At 47.2% G+C, this 15,279-nt stretch overlaps 1 protein-coding gene across 2 annotated transcripts; it reads left to right on the top strand.

Annotated features, from left to right (window-relative positions):
* Positions 1-502: 502 nt before the first annotated feature.
* Positions 503-15,027, top strand: LOC123578655 (SIGLEC family-like protein 1). 2 transcript variants are annotated; one of them, XM_045441657.1, is made up of 6 exons: positions 503-635; positions 6,739-7,024; positions 7,373-7,654; positions 7,801-7,903; positions 12,931-13,069; positions 13,934-15,027. In XM_045441657.1, the coding sequence occupies exons 2-6, from the start codon at positions 7,003-7,005 to the stop codon at positions 14,201-14,203; spliced, it is 816 nt and encodes a 271-aa protein (XP_045297613.1). In that variant the 5' UTR covers positions 503-635; positions 6,739-7,002; the 3' UTR covers positions 14,204-15,027. The 2 variants fall into 2 exon arrangements, with proteins under 2 accessions (XP_045297613.1, XP_045297614.1); XM_045441658.1 differs by lacking the exons at positions 12,931-13,069; positions 13,934-15,027 and adding an exon at positions 9,629-10,262.
* The last annotated feature ends 252 nt before the right edge of the window (positions 15,028-15,279 follow it).

Below are 15,279 nucleotides of genomic sequence, written 5' to 3'. Positions count from 1 at the left end.
AATGCCATCTAGACGAGAAATGGGAGAGAGGATGGGAACTGGGCTGGGAACAGGTCAGGGATGGGTTTGGACAAGAGAATGAAGAGCTGGGTCTTCCTCACGTGTCTCACTTTGTTCGTGATAGGGATCTTGCTTGCAGGAAGGGAAATGGGGCACAAGATGCCTTCTCATCGTCCCTGAGGGTCGAGCACATGGCATTTTGTTCCTTGGTCGATGGCTTTCAATTCACCGCCCATCACCTGCTTGCCCACAGTACTGGCTTGAGGAAGGAGTGTCTCTTAAAGGCTGATTAGGCCTGCAGTTCACAGGGCTGGTAGGGTTTTAGAACCTTCTGCTCAAGATAAACGAACTGCCGCTTGCTCCACACTGCCTTAGGCGTGGGAGACTCAAGGGTTCTACTGCACAGTCCCTCCCCATCCCAGCAGCACCCGCGTGCATCATTAGGCCCTGATTGGCTCCGGACGGATTCACGTGTGCTAACGGCATGCCTGAGGGGCGGGACTTCGCAGGGCGGCTTCCCCACGTGACTTCTGGCTGGTCGGACGTTGGTGAGGCTGGGGACTCCCAGGCCGCCTACGGAACGTGTTATGAGTCAGCCTGATGCGTTAGCCTTCCTCTCCCTTCGTCCCTTCACGGTGAGTCATCCAGTAGTTGTACACATGCTTATTCCACGCATCAGTGGGTGGACCCGGCGGGTCAGGAGGCTTTAAATCAGCCAATCAGTTCGTTCCTTATGGGAACAGGAAGTTCCCGTAGATAGTGAGTCGGCCAATCGATCACGTGATGCACTCGGCCAAACTCGAGGAGGATGTTCAGTTGTCTGGAAAATAGCCTAGCAGAGACCTGCTGAGGCGGGCCCTGGTTGGCGCTGTGGGAACCCAAGACAAGGGGTAAGTCTGGAAAAGGAAATGATCATTTAGCGGGAGGGGAAAGAGGTTTCCTGTGGAGACAACCCGTGGCTGCACCAGGCCCTGGAGAAGGGAATGAGAAATTGGGAGAGATTGGAATTTTAAAGTCAGAAGGACAGTTACACACTGGGCTATAACACCTTCTCATTTTATAGTTGGGAGAAATGGGAGGGAAACCAGAAAGGGAACAGCACTTGCCTAAAACTTCCAGCAAGTAACCTGCAAAGCCCAGTGTGGAACCACCACAGAGCTCTCCTCAGTCTTCGACCTGAGGTTGTAAATAAATCACTATATTCAATTAGATTCTGAGAAGTAATTTATAACTAGAATTTTTAATTTCAAAAATTAAAAAAAAAAATCTAACCGAAGAAAGAACTAGACAATGCAAATCTCCCCTTTCAGTAACTGAGCAAGCAGATGAAAAAATTAGTAAGGATATAGATACCATCAACCAAATTGACTTAAGTGACATTTATAGAATATTCCATCCAATAATAATAGAATACATATTCTAGTCAAGGGCTCATGGAACACTTAGACTATGTTCTGAGCTATAAAACAAGCCTCAACAAATGTAAATGAATTGAAGTCGTATAAAGTATGTTTTCTAACCACAGTGGAATTAAACTAGAAACAAATAGTTGGAAAATCATTACGATTTGTGCTTGTACATTTTTCTTCAGTGAATATTTATCAGACAAGAACCTTTCTAAGCTCTGTGGAGGACACAAAGATCTGTTTGATGTAGGGCTTTCTCTCAAGGATCTCACTCTTGGATAGTTCCCCTGGTAGGATATTTCATCAACTTCCCAACTAGACAAACAACCAAATGAAGAGGAAGCATGACAGTAGGCTGTGTGTGGTGAATGTAGCGGCTCCATCAGGCTGGCAGGGAACCAGAACCCTCATGCTGTTGTCAACAACATCCTCAGTCTGTGGTTTTGATCCTTATGGCTATCTCATGGTTGCCAGATGGCTGCTCCACCTCCAGCATCACATCCATATTCCAGGGAAAGAGAAGGAGGAGGAGGAGGAGCAAGAGGGGAAGGGGAAGGAGAAGAAAGCAACAAGCAGAAAGTGGTGTTAGTATCAGAAAAGCAGAACTACCCAAAGTCTTCAGCATGGTTGATATTTTAAGAAAACAAGTCTCTCAACGTATTTCCTTAATAATAAATCTAGCAGAGTCCAAGGTTTTTATTTTGCATCGTACATTTGGGAGAAGAGAAGAGTACAATCCTAACAGATAGGTATACAATTTAAGAAAACAGAGTTGTCAGTTATAATGTTATTGTTACCAGAGCAAGAAATTATCAAGTAAGACAACTGGTCAGAATTCCATTTTATTTGGATATCATTTTCATAAGACATGGAATAATTTCTAATGTCTTTAGAGTCTCATAAGACCACTTTGTTTAAATTGTTCTTCCAAGGGCGGATTTGTATCAACAGAGAACAGAACAAGTCAGTAACAGTCATGAATATTCATACAAAACTGTATATTGCAAAGGAGAACATAAATTATATTCTTATAAACATTCTCGGTTTTGTACAATATCAAATCAGATTCCTTGAGCCCTTTATAACACAGAACAATATCTTTTGATTTATAGCTGCAGGGGAAGTGAACATCTTTTTCAATTCTTTCTGAGACTTGTTTCCTTTATTATGAAAACTTATTTTTTTAAAACCAGGCTCTGGAATTCCATTAGCTAGGATTATATGTAGAAAACAGTTCTTCAGAGCTCAGTTGTGACGGTAAAGAAAATGTGGTAAAGGCTGGATAGGCTTTTATTTGCTGTCGATATTTTAATAGCCTTTTTCTTGTACTTGGCCCACTGGCCACAGCTTTGTCATAGAGCCACCTCTGGATATACAGGAGGCAGAAATATAGTTGTTGGGTTTTTTTAAACTGGGGAATTAATCACCTGAACAAATTTGAAATAAAGGGATACACAGGAGAGTGGTTATCAGGGAAGACAGTTCTCAGAGTTTGTCTGAGACATTGCCGTAAAAGAGATAGACATATAGGGGTGCTTAAGAGAGTCTGGGAAGGGAGACTTCTTTGTGGTTCTGGAGATCCGAGAAAGCTACTTGAAAGAAGTTAAATTTGACCTGGACTTAGAAATTCTGAGAGACAGGATTTGAATGTGGGCAGAAGGGAGAGTTGCAGAAGGATGCCATGAAAAGGGGAGTGGCCTGAGTAAATATACAGAGACAGGAATGTATGGACCATATGTGAAAAGATACTTTTCTCTTTGTCAGGCAAAGAATGGCAGAGCGTAGGGAAGGGAGCAGTGGAGATAGGCCAAGTGTGGGGCAAAATCATGGACAGCCTCAAATGCAAGGCAAAGGGGTTTGGAATTTATCCTGTCAGCCATAGAAATGTCTTTTATTGCTCAAATACCTTTTTTTTTTTAGTTTATTATTTATTTTGAGAGAGAGAGAGAGAAAGAGAGTCGGGTGGAGGCAGAGAGAGAGGAAGAGAAAGAGAATCCCAAGCAGGCTCTGTGCTATTAGCATAGAGCCCAATGTGGGACTCCATCTCATGAACATTGAGATCACGACCTGAGCTGAAATCAAAATGCTTAACCAACTAAGCCACCCTAGTGCCCCATTGTTCAAATACCTCTTAAATATATCCTGTCCTCTCCACCTCCATAGCCACGGTTCCAGCTCAGGATGCATTATCTTTCTCTTAAACGATTTCTTTCTCCTTGATGCAGATCCATAGTGATCTTTATGACACCCCATGGTTCAAACCTGTTCCCCCATGGTTCAAAAACTTTCTGTGGTTCCCATGATTTCCTAATCAACTTGGGAGAGAGGCCAAGCTTCTCAGCCTGGCATTTGAGGTCCTTCAAAGGGGGAGGACCCAGAGGTGACAGCTGGAGGGGAAAGAAGAAAGACATGGTATTGGGACTCTAGAGAGAGTCATGGAGATACTGCTCTATCCTTGAAGCTCCTCAGCCTCTGTTTCCATGAGACTCCTGATTCTCTAGGCAAATGGAACATAAGAGTGATTGAAGAGACAAAAACCCCTAGTGGGCTATGAATTTACCTCCACCTCCACCTCATGCCTCTTCCTGCTGACTCTCTCCTCATCCATTCCAAATCTTGCCCTCCACAACATACAGATCTGAGGCCAGAGTTAGCAGCAGGCTAGGACCTGGCCCTCTCTTTTCACTGAGACCGTTAGTGCTGATGGCATTGCCACTGTCATGGTTCAGTAAGTGGAATGAGAGGTAGGGTGGGAAGTGTCTGAGGAAGCCAAGAAAGGGTAGGGGTGAGGTGGGTATGGGTGGGGGGTGGAAGACAGGCAGGGCTGAAGTAAGGTGAAGAGGTTAGACATAGAGAATTAAGTACTTTATAAATAACAAATAATAGACATCTTCCATGTGCATATTCTGTGACCCACTGTGGGTCCCATTTCATCTACCCAATAAATCCATGAGGAATTATTGTCCTCATTTCACAGATGAGGAAGCAGGCTCTGGGAGATTCAGCAACTTGCCTAGAAATTTCTCTGTTGGAGTACCCAAGTGTTCTGACTCCTAGTGCCATTTTAGTGCCACACCACTCTAGAACTTTAGTGATAATAAATGTATACACATCTTCTCTCTCAACACCATCATCTGTGTGGTGGGTGTCATTAAGTCACATCTTAGAGCAGAGAAATAGCATGGTGAATAACATGTGAAAAGCCAGTCCCAGGCCTGATGCTGTTACTCCTTTCTCTGTAACCTGGACCAATGCCTTTAACCTCTCTGAGCCCCAGTTACCCAATGTGTCTAAGGGACTATAATAAAATCATCATGAGGATGGCTTAAGCTGATTTCTATGAAGGTATTGAGAAATCTGTCAACACTTACACAAGTCAGTATTACTACCGTGATTTTAAGATGGCATTGCTAGAAGTGGCCTCAAGAACCATGAAGTTCACCACCCATCCATTTTGTACAAGAGAGAGCTGTCATCTGGTAAATGAAGAAGGGAAGAGAATAATTGTTCACCTAAGAGCCAACAGCTAAGTTCCAATCTAAAATTATTATAAGGCACCATGTGCATCTGGTTAATGTATCTCATTCTCACAACATTGCAGCACTGGTAATGTTGTGCCTGTTTTTCTGATTGAGAAACCGAGATTCAGAAGTGGGGCTACGTGGCAAACTTCACAAGATACAATTACTACCAACAATAAGAACAACAAAAAACCCAGAAGACTAAATTGGGGTGGTGCAGTTAGGGGTCCACAAGACCACCCTCAGGTTCAGTGATTCAGAAGAAAGATTCCCAGAACTCAGCAAAAACTGTTATATTTAGTTACGGTTTATTATAGCAAACAAATGAAATCAGCAAGGGAAAAGGCATGTAGGGCAGTATCTAGGAGAGACCAAGAATGAGCTTTCAGTTGTCTTTTCCCCGTAGAGTTGTGCATACAGTATTTACTTCTCTTGGCAGTAATGCTTGGCGATATGCATAGTATTGCCAAGCAGAGAAACTCACCGAGCTTTAGTGTCCAGGGTTTTTATTGGGAGCCTGGTCCCACAGGCATGGGTGACCTTAGTCTCCAGCTACTTCAGAGGTCAAGCTGATACCACATGTGACCCAAGGTCCCCACCAAAAATCACACTGTTCACGTAGACTATCTGGCATGGTCCATTCCCCTAAGTAAATAGACACTCTTATCAGGTAAGACATCCCAAGGGCTTAGAGGTTACCTCCCTGGAGCTGGGCAAGGGCCAAACCTTTCTAGGGTAAGGTTAATCCTTTAATGTACACATAGGATATTGGAGGGCACTAGCGTCAGTTTTTCAACTTGAATCTCTCTCCTACGGGGTTACATTCTGTGTTTTGGTGGAAGTCAAGAAGGTACCAGTGGAAGAAGTATAATCTTTTGAATATTTGAACTTCCCAAGGAATCCCCAAGCAATTCTGTGCCTGTGGCCTACTGGCTTAATAAAAATATCATGTCCCCCATAGCTATAAATCAACTCAGTGCTACCATAGATGATAACACCAAAGGCACATTCCACACTATTTGGAATCTTGAAGCACAAGAGTGTACCCTGCTGATCCATAATGTACTTAAAAGGGACATCATGACACACTTATTCTGTACAGATATAGAACACAAAGGTTTTCCTGTGAGAGGATATTGAACTCTCCATATCAGGTGATATTCAGTCTCATGCAGTGGGTGGTTTGTAAAGGAAGAACTCCAAGAAGACATTTTGGTAATTGTGTGGTTTTTACCTCACAGGGCACTGGGCTTTTTAAACCTTAGGTATTTCATTTTTACAACAATAATACAATGACATAGGTATAATTGATAACTTATGTTTCCAAGTAGAAATAGCAAAGAGAAAGGAAGTGACTTAGCCAACAACATCCAGCAGATAAGAGGTGGAGGCGGGAAATGATCACAGATCTGCTGGGAAGGGGCAGAGCTTGAGGGGAGAGTTGGATTGGGAAGGAAGACAGCATAGGAGCTGGCCCTAGGAGGTCTGGATGGGGGGACAGGTAAGGAATCATAGGCAATGTAGATCCTCAGAAAATGCACTCACCCTCAGTCTTCAGAGTGCAGTGTCCAGGTTCAAGCTCTTCCTCCTTCAGCAAGTCTCCTCCATTTGCTCACCTACAAAGTGCAGAGAAGGGAAATGCACTTGTGAAAATCCAACAATCCCGGGTTCCAGGAGGTTATTGGGGTGGAGGGGAGGAGTACCAAGTAAGCTAATGGGTGAGAAACCACTTTGTAACTTGGAAATACTGTGTATCAGTTAAATGTCCATGAGGATCCCTTGTTTCAGTCCCAGTCTGTCTTTCCCTTCAGACCAGACCCAGAAACCAGAGCTCCACGACCTAGAGATTCTTGTGGCTGGAGATCCTGTGACCTTGACCTGTACCATCAAAGGCACCTGTGCAGAGAAACCAGAGCCTTTTTCCTTTCCTGGAATTGGCCCACTCTGTCCTCCAACACAGACGGCTCCAGCAACTCCTCCTCCTGGTGCCGCACTTCACCCCAAAGCCTCAGGATTATGGCACCACTCTCAGATGTTATTTGAACTTCTCCCTGGCTAAGTTGACCAGAAGTAGCATGGTCATGTTCCAGGCGGTCTGTAAGTGCTGGTGGGCAAAGGAAGACGCAGAGTCTGAGAGAACTGGTGGGCTCAAGAGAAATTCCTGAGTCCTGGGGTGGGGCTGGGTGGGAGGAGTCTGGGAAGCTGTCACATCTTCTCAGGGTTTCTATGGCTGGAAGGCCAGAGGTAAGAGCTGAGCCAGAGTCAGAGATAGATGAGGAAAGAGGATGTAGGGTAACTGGTCTGTGAAGTCCTACTCCTCTGGGCTTCCAGAAAGTCTTTCCAAAGCTCCTTGAGAATCATGAATAAGGAAAAGGCTGGGTCCTGAAGGACGTAGAAAAGGGAAGTCAGGATACCTTGCTGATTGTTGACCTTCCCTTCCCGTAGCACCCACTAGGCTGCTCTATTCATCTTGCTCCTTGGAGAAGACTCTACAGTGCAACTGTTCCTTCCATGGGATCCCTACACCCTCTGTGCAGTGGTTGATGGAAGGTGTTCCTGTGGATGTGAACAGCACAGACAACATCTTCCAGGTGACTTCCACCATAATTGGCCCCTGGACCAACAGCACCATCAGCCTCATAGGGGAGCCAGAAATAGTCATGAGTCTCCGCTGTGAGGGGAAGAACCAGTATGGAACCCATACTTCAAGCATCTTCCTCCTACCAGGTAAGTACACAGGGGACTACTGACTGAGCTAGAATGACAGCACCTGGGGACCAAGATGAGGCTGGGCACAGGGCCAGAGGGAAGAGGAGTAGCTCAGACTTCACAGCCTTAGAAGAAAAAACACTCTCACTTCCCTCTGATTCCAGATAAACGTTCAGTTTACAGTGTGTTCATGAAGGGGCTGATCCAGGGCACTGTGTATGGATCCATTGCATCGGCACTGTTCTTCTTCTTCCTTGTCCTCCTTGCGTGAGTATCAGGTTGAAATTCATCACCAAGCCTTTTCCAACACCTACCACATTTATTTATGTCCTTTATTCCCTTCCATTCTTCTCCAGTATTTGCCTTAAGGCTATAAATTTCCCTCTAAGCACAACTATAGCTGCATCTCACAAATTTTAATATAAAGTATTTTAGTATCACTTGGTTAAAATATTTCTAATTTCCATTACGATTTTTTGACCCATGGGTTTTTTCCTCAGGCACAACAGCATTCTCTAATAATTCTCTTTTCTTTATTTCTACCTTAAATCCAGTAAGTGGAAAGAATATACTATGCATGATTTCAATTCTTTATTTTCTTTGTGGCACAATTTTTGTGTAGTTTTTATAAATATTCCACATAGGCTTAAGAAATGTATATTCTATATTTGTTGAAGGAAGTGTTCCATTGATATATAGCCTTTAAATCAGGTTTACTGATCATGTTTACATCTTCTCTAGTTGTACTGTGACCTCTACTCGGTGCCCTTCTCTGCACATCACCTCGCATCCCTGCCCCTTTCTCTCACCTGACTGAAATTTAGTCATCATTTAGGGCTCAGCTCACAGCCCTCCCATCATGCACTCCAGGAAACTTTCCCTGGCACCTGGACTGGGTGCGTTTTCAAGCCCCCCCCCCCCCAGGCAACTGGGCTTTCAGATATTGTCAGTGCTAATGGTTCTACTCTATTGTGACTAAGTGTGGATATCTTTTTTTGTTTGTTTGTTTGTTATTGTGTACATTTGGCCTTTTTCATCTGTGATTTGGTGTATTTTATCAATCCTGCAAATTTTTCAGCCATTGTTGCATGCATTACTGCATCCACCCTTTCCTTTCACTGTGGGCTTCTCATTTAATATTTCTCAGACTTTTTTTTTCTCTGTTTTACCTCTTGCCCTGTGTCCCGTATTTTCCAAGGACGTAGACAAGTGAACAAGTGCTAGGTTAGAGGTCCATACAAGGGAGATACCAAGAGGACCCCACTGCTTCAGAATCACCATCTTTGTAGGGGAGGGTAGCATCCATACCGCCTAGAAATCTTCCCACCCACCCTTGGGGAGCTTTCCCCAACAGACAACTCTGTCAGTATCACAGATGTTTTCTTTCTTTCCCCAACTCTCTTATCTCCTCCCCCTCACTCTCAGCAATAAGTTTTACCTACTTCATAGGAAAAAAAAAGCAACTCCCCAACACCTACAGTTATTGCCACTGGCACTGGTGATTTACTCCTTGCCTTTTTCAGAGAAAGAGGCATCCCTCTTCCTGTCCAAGGTTAGCCTCACCTCCTTTGCCTGGGAATCCATCTCCTCCACACTCCATTAATCATCCCTTCTGTCTCTTAAATTTTCAATCATTCTTTCTTTACTGGCTCTTTCTCTGAAAGATATAAACATGCCCAAATCTCTCCTGCGTCAGCCCCACAAACTCCTCCTATGTACCATCCAATTTTTTTTGAGGGAGAATAGCTTATACCCGCTGCCTGATTCTCCTCACTCTTACATTCTTCAATCCCTTGCTGTCTGCTCTCCAGCACCAAGCCACTGAAATGGCACTGTCTGAGGCAGCCAGTTATCCTTGCTCTCAAAATTATTCTCAGGATCCAATGGCAGATGTTCTATATCTTTCTTGTTCACTTTAGGTGGCGTTTATGATTCTGGTTGGGGTGGGGGTAAGGCCCTCCTACACATGGGGTTTTTTTTTTTTTTTCACAGCAAAGAAGTATGGCGAGGCTGTCAGCTGAAAATGACGTGAGTGGGGGCAGGGGTGGGGGGAAGGGATCAGGAAGAATGGTAATGATGGTGAGGTGGTTGGAATGGCCACTGGAGAGAATGAGTGGGATCCACACAAGAGCAAGGAAAACAATTGGTGACCAGCAACAGAGGCCCAGTGGTGACTGCAGGTTGCTCATTGTTAGCAGCACCAAGCATCATTGCTATGTCATGTTTCCTCCCAGCAGCTGTCATTGGAAGAAAAGGGGTGAATGGCAGCATTGATCTGGGTTCGGGTCTTTACAGGCAGGGTGCCATGGAAGGGTGACAGGATGGGAGACCAAAGAGACTGTGGAAGCTGGAGGGAGAGGGCACTCAAGTGGACAGCTGTTGTACCCGTTGGGGCGGGCGATAAGGAAGAGAAACCAGGAGGGCCTTCACAGGCATAGAGTGTGGCGTCTTGGATCTGAAGCCTCCATCTGTGAGATCAAAAAACAGAAACACAAGACTAGATAAGAGCCCAAGAAAGCTGAACAGAACAGGGGATTCTGGGTGGCTCAGTCAGTTGTCTGACTCTTGGTTTCGGCTCAGGTCATGATCTCATGGTTCATGAGACTGAGCCCCACATTGGACTCTGTGCTGCCAGCGTGGAGCTTGCTTGGGATTCTCTCTCTTCCCCCTCCCAACCTTCTGCCCCTCCCCTGATCACGTGCACGTTTCTACTCTCTCTCAAAATAAATAAACTTAAAAAGAAAGCTGAATAGAACAGAACTAGGCAGAGCATGGGGTTATTATGGTTTAAACTGTCATAGGTGGAAGTTTCGACAGATGATGCATATGGGATAATGGTTTAAGGAGATAAGTCACGTTAGTCAGGACTCTTCCAGTTGTGAGTGATGAGAGCTGAATTCAGCAAGCTCAAGGAACGAGGAACAGTTATTTGTTGCTATATCACAGTCCCCTAAACTTAGCGACCTTAAACAATGGGGTCCCACCTGAATGATTCTTCAGCTTCCGTGGTATCCACAGAGGTCACTTGGTATTTATCTAGCGGCTGGGCTGGCTGGGCTGGAAAGTCCAAGGTGCCTTCATTCATGTGCCTGACATTTTTCTGGGGACAGCCAGAAGGCTGGGCTCATCTGGGCCCCTCTCACTTTCCATGGAGTATCAGGGCCACTTTTATCATGGTGTCTTCCAAGGCAGAAGTCACCAGCCCTCTTTAAGGCTATGCCTGGAATTAACAGAGTGTCACTTCCATCATGTTCTCTTTGAGCAAGTCATAACCTAGCCAAGATTCAAGGGGAAGAGAAAACTTGAGACCCCATTTCTCCATGGGAAGAGTGCCAGAAACTTGCAGCCATCTGTAATCTGCTACAGGAACATATTGACCATCTGTTAAGTCGAAGACTTCAACAGCAGAGATTCATTTTCTCATGGTTCTGGAGGCTGAAAGTCCAAGATCAAAGTGCCAGCAGGATTGGTTTCTCCTGAGACTCTTCTCCTTGGCTTGCAGATGGCCACCCTCTTGCCTCTTCACCTGGTGATCCCTGTGTGCAAGCACACCCCTGTCTGTCCCTCTTACAAGGACACCAGTCATATTGTATTATGGGGGCCTCATAATTGAAATTGGGTGCCTCAATTTAACTTACACCTCATTGAAGGCCCTATCCAAATACAGCCCTATCAATTAGGGCCCATCCATATGAGCTCATTTTACCTCAGTTACCTTTTTTTCTTTTAATTGTTTTATGTTTATTTATTTATTTTGAGACAGAGAGCAAGCAGGGGAGGAGCAGAGAGAGAGGAGGGAGAGAGAGAATCGCAAGCAGGCTCCGCACTGTCAGCACAGAGCCTGATGTGGGGCTCAGTCTCACAAACCATGAGATCTTGACCTGAGCCAAAATCAAGAGTTAGATGCTTAACCAACTGAGCCACCCAGGCACTCCACACATGACGTTATTAAGAGTCTGCTGTCTCTGTGTCTTTGTTCTGCTTCCTTCTGTGTTCACTTGACCTCTGGAGGCTCTTTCCTTCCACCTAGTGGCAAGATGGCCAAAGCAGCCCCATGATTATATTCTCTGATCTCAGCAACTCTAGCTGAAATAGAACTTGTCTTCTTCTTGGTGATACATCAATCCCAGAGAAGACTCTGATTGTCCCTGCTTGAGTCACAGGCCCATCCTCAACTAATGACCTGTCCAGGTGGATAAAGTACTTTGGTGGGCCAGTCCTAAATCTGTGTACTGTGCTGTTCCAGTCCCATGGAAACCATAATTAAAGCTCCTACACATGCTTCCCCCTCACTCCTTCCCCTTCCTGACTGACCCCCGTGCTTCCCCGTGTGGCCTTGTGTGGCACAGGGTGCCCCCTCTCAGAAACTTTGAATAACAAAGTGTCTTCAGGGGCGCCTGCCTGGGTGGCGCAGTCGGTTAAGCGTCCGACTTCAGCCAGGTCACGATCTCGCAGTCCGGGAGTTCGAGCCCCGCGTCAGGCTCTGGGCTGATGGCTCAGAGCCTGGAGCCTGTTTCGGATTCTGTGTCTCCCTCTCTCTCTGCCCCTCCCCCATTCATGCTCTGTCTCTCTCTGTCCCAAAAATAAATAAACGTTGAAAAAAAATATTTAAAAAAAAAAAAAAGTGTCTTCAATGGCAGTCATCCCTCAATTTGTTGGCTTCACCATACCTGAATACAAACAAAATCCCACGTGCATGCCCACTCCTTGGGAAGAGCCAGACTGGGCACAGCAGGGGAACCAGTGAGCAGGGTGGTTGCCATTGCCAGGGCAAGAAAGGGAGGGACCGGTCGTGTAATCAATGGTACATCTTAACAACAGAGCACTATGCAGCTGTAAAAAAGACGAAGGAAGCTCTCTGTGTACTAATATGCACACATACACCAAAAATACTAAGAGGAAAGGTGCAAAAAAGATTTGTCTAGGAAAAAAAAAATCGTATACATATTGAGACATTAGAGGGCTGGAAGAGAAGCTGAGGAGAGGCACAGCTGTGGAGGGCCACTGAGCGGGAGGGCTGGGACTTTGTGCTGGGAGTGCTGGGGAGCCATGGGAGGGCCAGGAGCAGGGGAGTTGCAAGCCATCTCTGGGGCATGAGGCCAGGAAAGAGGCTAGGAAGAGGATCCAGCTCAAGAGAATAGGGATTTGTATCTGCATTTGATGAGGGGAGTGCAGTGCTGGTCACAGAACCAGCAAATGGAGGGAAAATTGGTCTTCTGACCCCCAGCCCAGGGAACGGGGAGGGGGTGGGGGGAGACTAAGCACAGTATTAACCACAAGGCTTGTTGCCCTAGAATGAAGATTCTTAAGTGGTGGGAGGACAGTCACATTCCCAAGGCCAGAGAGACCCCAATTATCCAGAAGCCAGAGCTGCCAGAAGAGCCAGAAACAGCCATGGAGTCTGAAGCCAAAACTCCTGGGCCTCAATTGGAAGTAAGTCCCTGGGCTTGACAGGGCCACCAGCCAGGCTGCTGCACAGCTGACGCCAGCTGATCTCCACAAGCTGCCGGAACTCACCCACTGCCTAGCAGCACCACTGGGGAACACTGGTTGGAAACAAGGATTCTCAGGGGTCCCTGGACCTGTGAACCCAGCCCCCCAGGGTCAGAGCCCAGAGGGCGGCAATCTCTCCTGCGCATTGCGAGTCGTGGCCACTGGCAGGGCTGGGCCTGAACAGAGTGTCTGTCTAGTTCCTCAAGCCAAGCCCATGCCATGGATAGTGAGGACCCTGAGGGGCTCCAGGCCCAGCCCCTGCCCCACCTGGGGAGGCAGCCTTGGCCACAAGTGGCTGCTGCCCTGCTGGGAGAGAACAGTCAGTACCAGAGAGTGGGGCCTTCTCAGTCTGCTCGGAGCTGCCATAACAGAGTACCACAGACTGGGGAGCTTAAACCACACAAGTTTATCTTCACAGTGCCAGAGGCCAGAAGACCAAGATCAAAGCGTCCGCAGGGCTGGCTCCTTTGAAGGCCTCTCTCCCTGACTTATAGACAGCCACCTTCTCCCTGCGTCCCCACGTGGCCTTCCCTGTGTGCATCTGTGTCCTAATCTCCTCTTTGTATGAGGACACCAGTCATAATGGATTAAGGCCCACCCTAATGGCCTCATGTTAACTTAATCATCTCTTTAAAGGCCCTGTCTCCAAATGCAGTCGCCTTGTGCTGGGGATTAGGGCTTCAACATATGAATTTGGCGGTGGGCGGGCACAATCCAGCTATTTGTGTCCCCTATTGATGGGGACCCAGAAAGGGGAAGGGCTTGGCCAGGGCAGGGGAACACCAGGACCTGGTTTTCTCACAGTCTAGGGCTCCCGAGAGAGGACAGACCATGGACAGACCGACTCCCAGACGGATCAAGACACACGCATGGATGGAAGATGCGGAGACCGACCGGCCCAGCCAGACCTCACGGACCTACAGGGCAGGAGCAGCGACTTTGTCTGAGACTCTGAGACCGGAGACCACTGCTAGGAGCTCACGCATTCCCTGGGCAGACATCCCCCCAAAGACTCCTGGGTGCTGGGCCTCTTGGTCAGCCCCCACCAGGGACACACCTGCTTCCTGCCCTTGAGCCACTCGGTCTGGGCCGGCAGGCGGATGTGTAGGAGCACGGAGGATGGATAGAGGAGCCTGGGGGGAGGCGGCACTAGGAAATGGGCTAATGCTGTGGCAGAGGCCACACGGGCACTGTGACCCAGAGTGACAGTCACCCTCCTGAGGCCTCGGGCGCTACCAAGCAAATCCGCCCTCGGGCGTTCTGCAGAGAGAAACGGGGAGCTGTGGGAGGGAAGCGCTCCAAACACTAAAGAAGCCCCAGGGGCCTCTCTGCAGGGACACTGGGGATCATGAAGCCCGTCCTCCACACCCCCACATTGCAAACGGGGAAACCGAGCCTCAGAGTGCCTCAGGCCACACAGCAACACTGTGCACTGCTCAGGACCCCTCCATCATAGGACCTTTGATCCCTGGAGCAGCTCTCCCCGTCCCTGGCCATTTTCTCCTGCACTAAGATTCTAGTGCACAGGTTGCAAAATCGGAAGCCCACATTGGCCCCGCAGGTAACAAAATGGGTGCTGTTGGCCTGGTGGGGACCTGGTCCATCTTGAGAGCAGGCTCCCCACCTAAAGGGGTGCCAGCAACAGCGAACTCCGCTCCAACTCTTACCTCCCGGCAGGAATGAGATCTGAACTGCTGGGTCTTCTGGTTTTTGTTTTAATGTATCTGTCATCTACCTCTGTCTGTCTGTCTATCTATTTATATCTATCATCTATCCATCCTCTATCTATCTATCTCTGTATTTTCAGAAGAATCCAGACACCTAGATTCTAGCGTGAAATTTCTGGATTCACACACGTTAGTAACAGTGTTTAAAAAGCACCATGGGTCCGGGGCGCGTGGGTGGCGCAGTCGGTTAAGCGTCCGACTTCAGCCAGGTCACGATCTCGCGGTCCGTGAGTTCGAGCCCCGCGTCGGGCTCTGGGCTGATGGCTCAGAGCCTGGAGCCTGTTTCGGATTCTGTGTCTCCCTCTCTCTCTACCCCTCTCCCGTTCATGCTCTGTCTCTCTCTGTCCCAAAAATAAATAAAATGTTGAAAACAACAACAACAACAAAAAGCACCATGGGTCCTGGGGCGCCTGCGTGGCTCAG

Source organism: Leopardus geoffroyi, chromosome E2 (assembly GCF_018350155.1).
Source record: "Leopardus geoffroyi isolate Oge1 chromosome E2, O.geoffroyi_Oge1_pat1.0, whole genome shotgun sequence".
Classification (NCBI taxonomy): Eukaryota; Metazoa; Chordata; class Mammalia; order Carnivora; family Felidae; genus Leopardus; species Leopardus geoffroyi.
Note: the sequence above shows the minus strand (reverse complement) of the source record. Positions and strands in the feature narration are given on the sequence as shown.

Excerpts from the sequence above, each read along its gene's own strand:
- LOC123578655 (XM_045441657.1), top strand. The coding sequence starts at position 7,003 with ATGGTCATGTTCCAGGCGGTCT. Across the intron at positions 7,655-7,800 it reads AAGCATCTTCCTCCTACCAG|ATAAACGTTCAGTTTACAGT; the intron begins GTAAGTACACAG and ends CTCTGATTCCAG. Across the intron at positions 7,904-12,930 it reads TTCTTCCTTGTCCTCCTTGC|AATGAAGATTCTTAAGTGGT; the intron begins GTGAGTATCAGG and ends TTGTTGCCCTAG.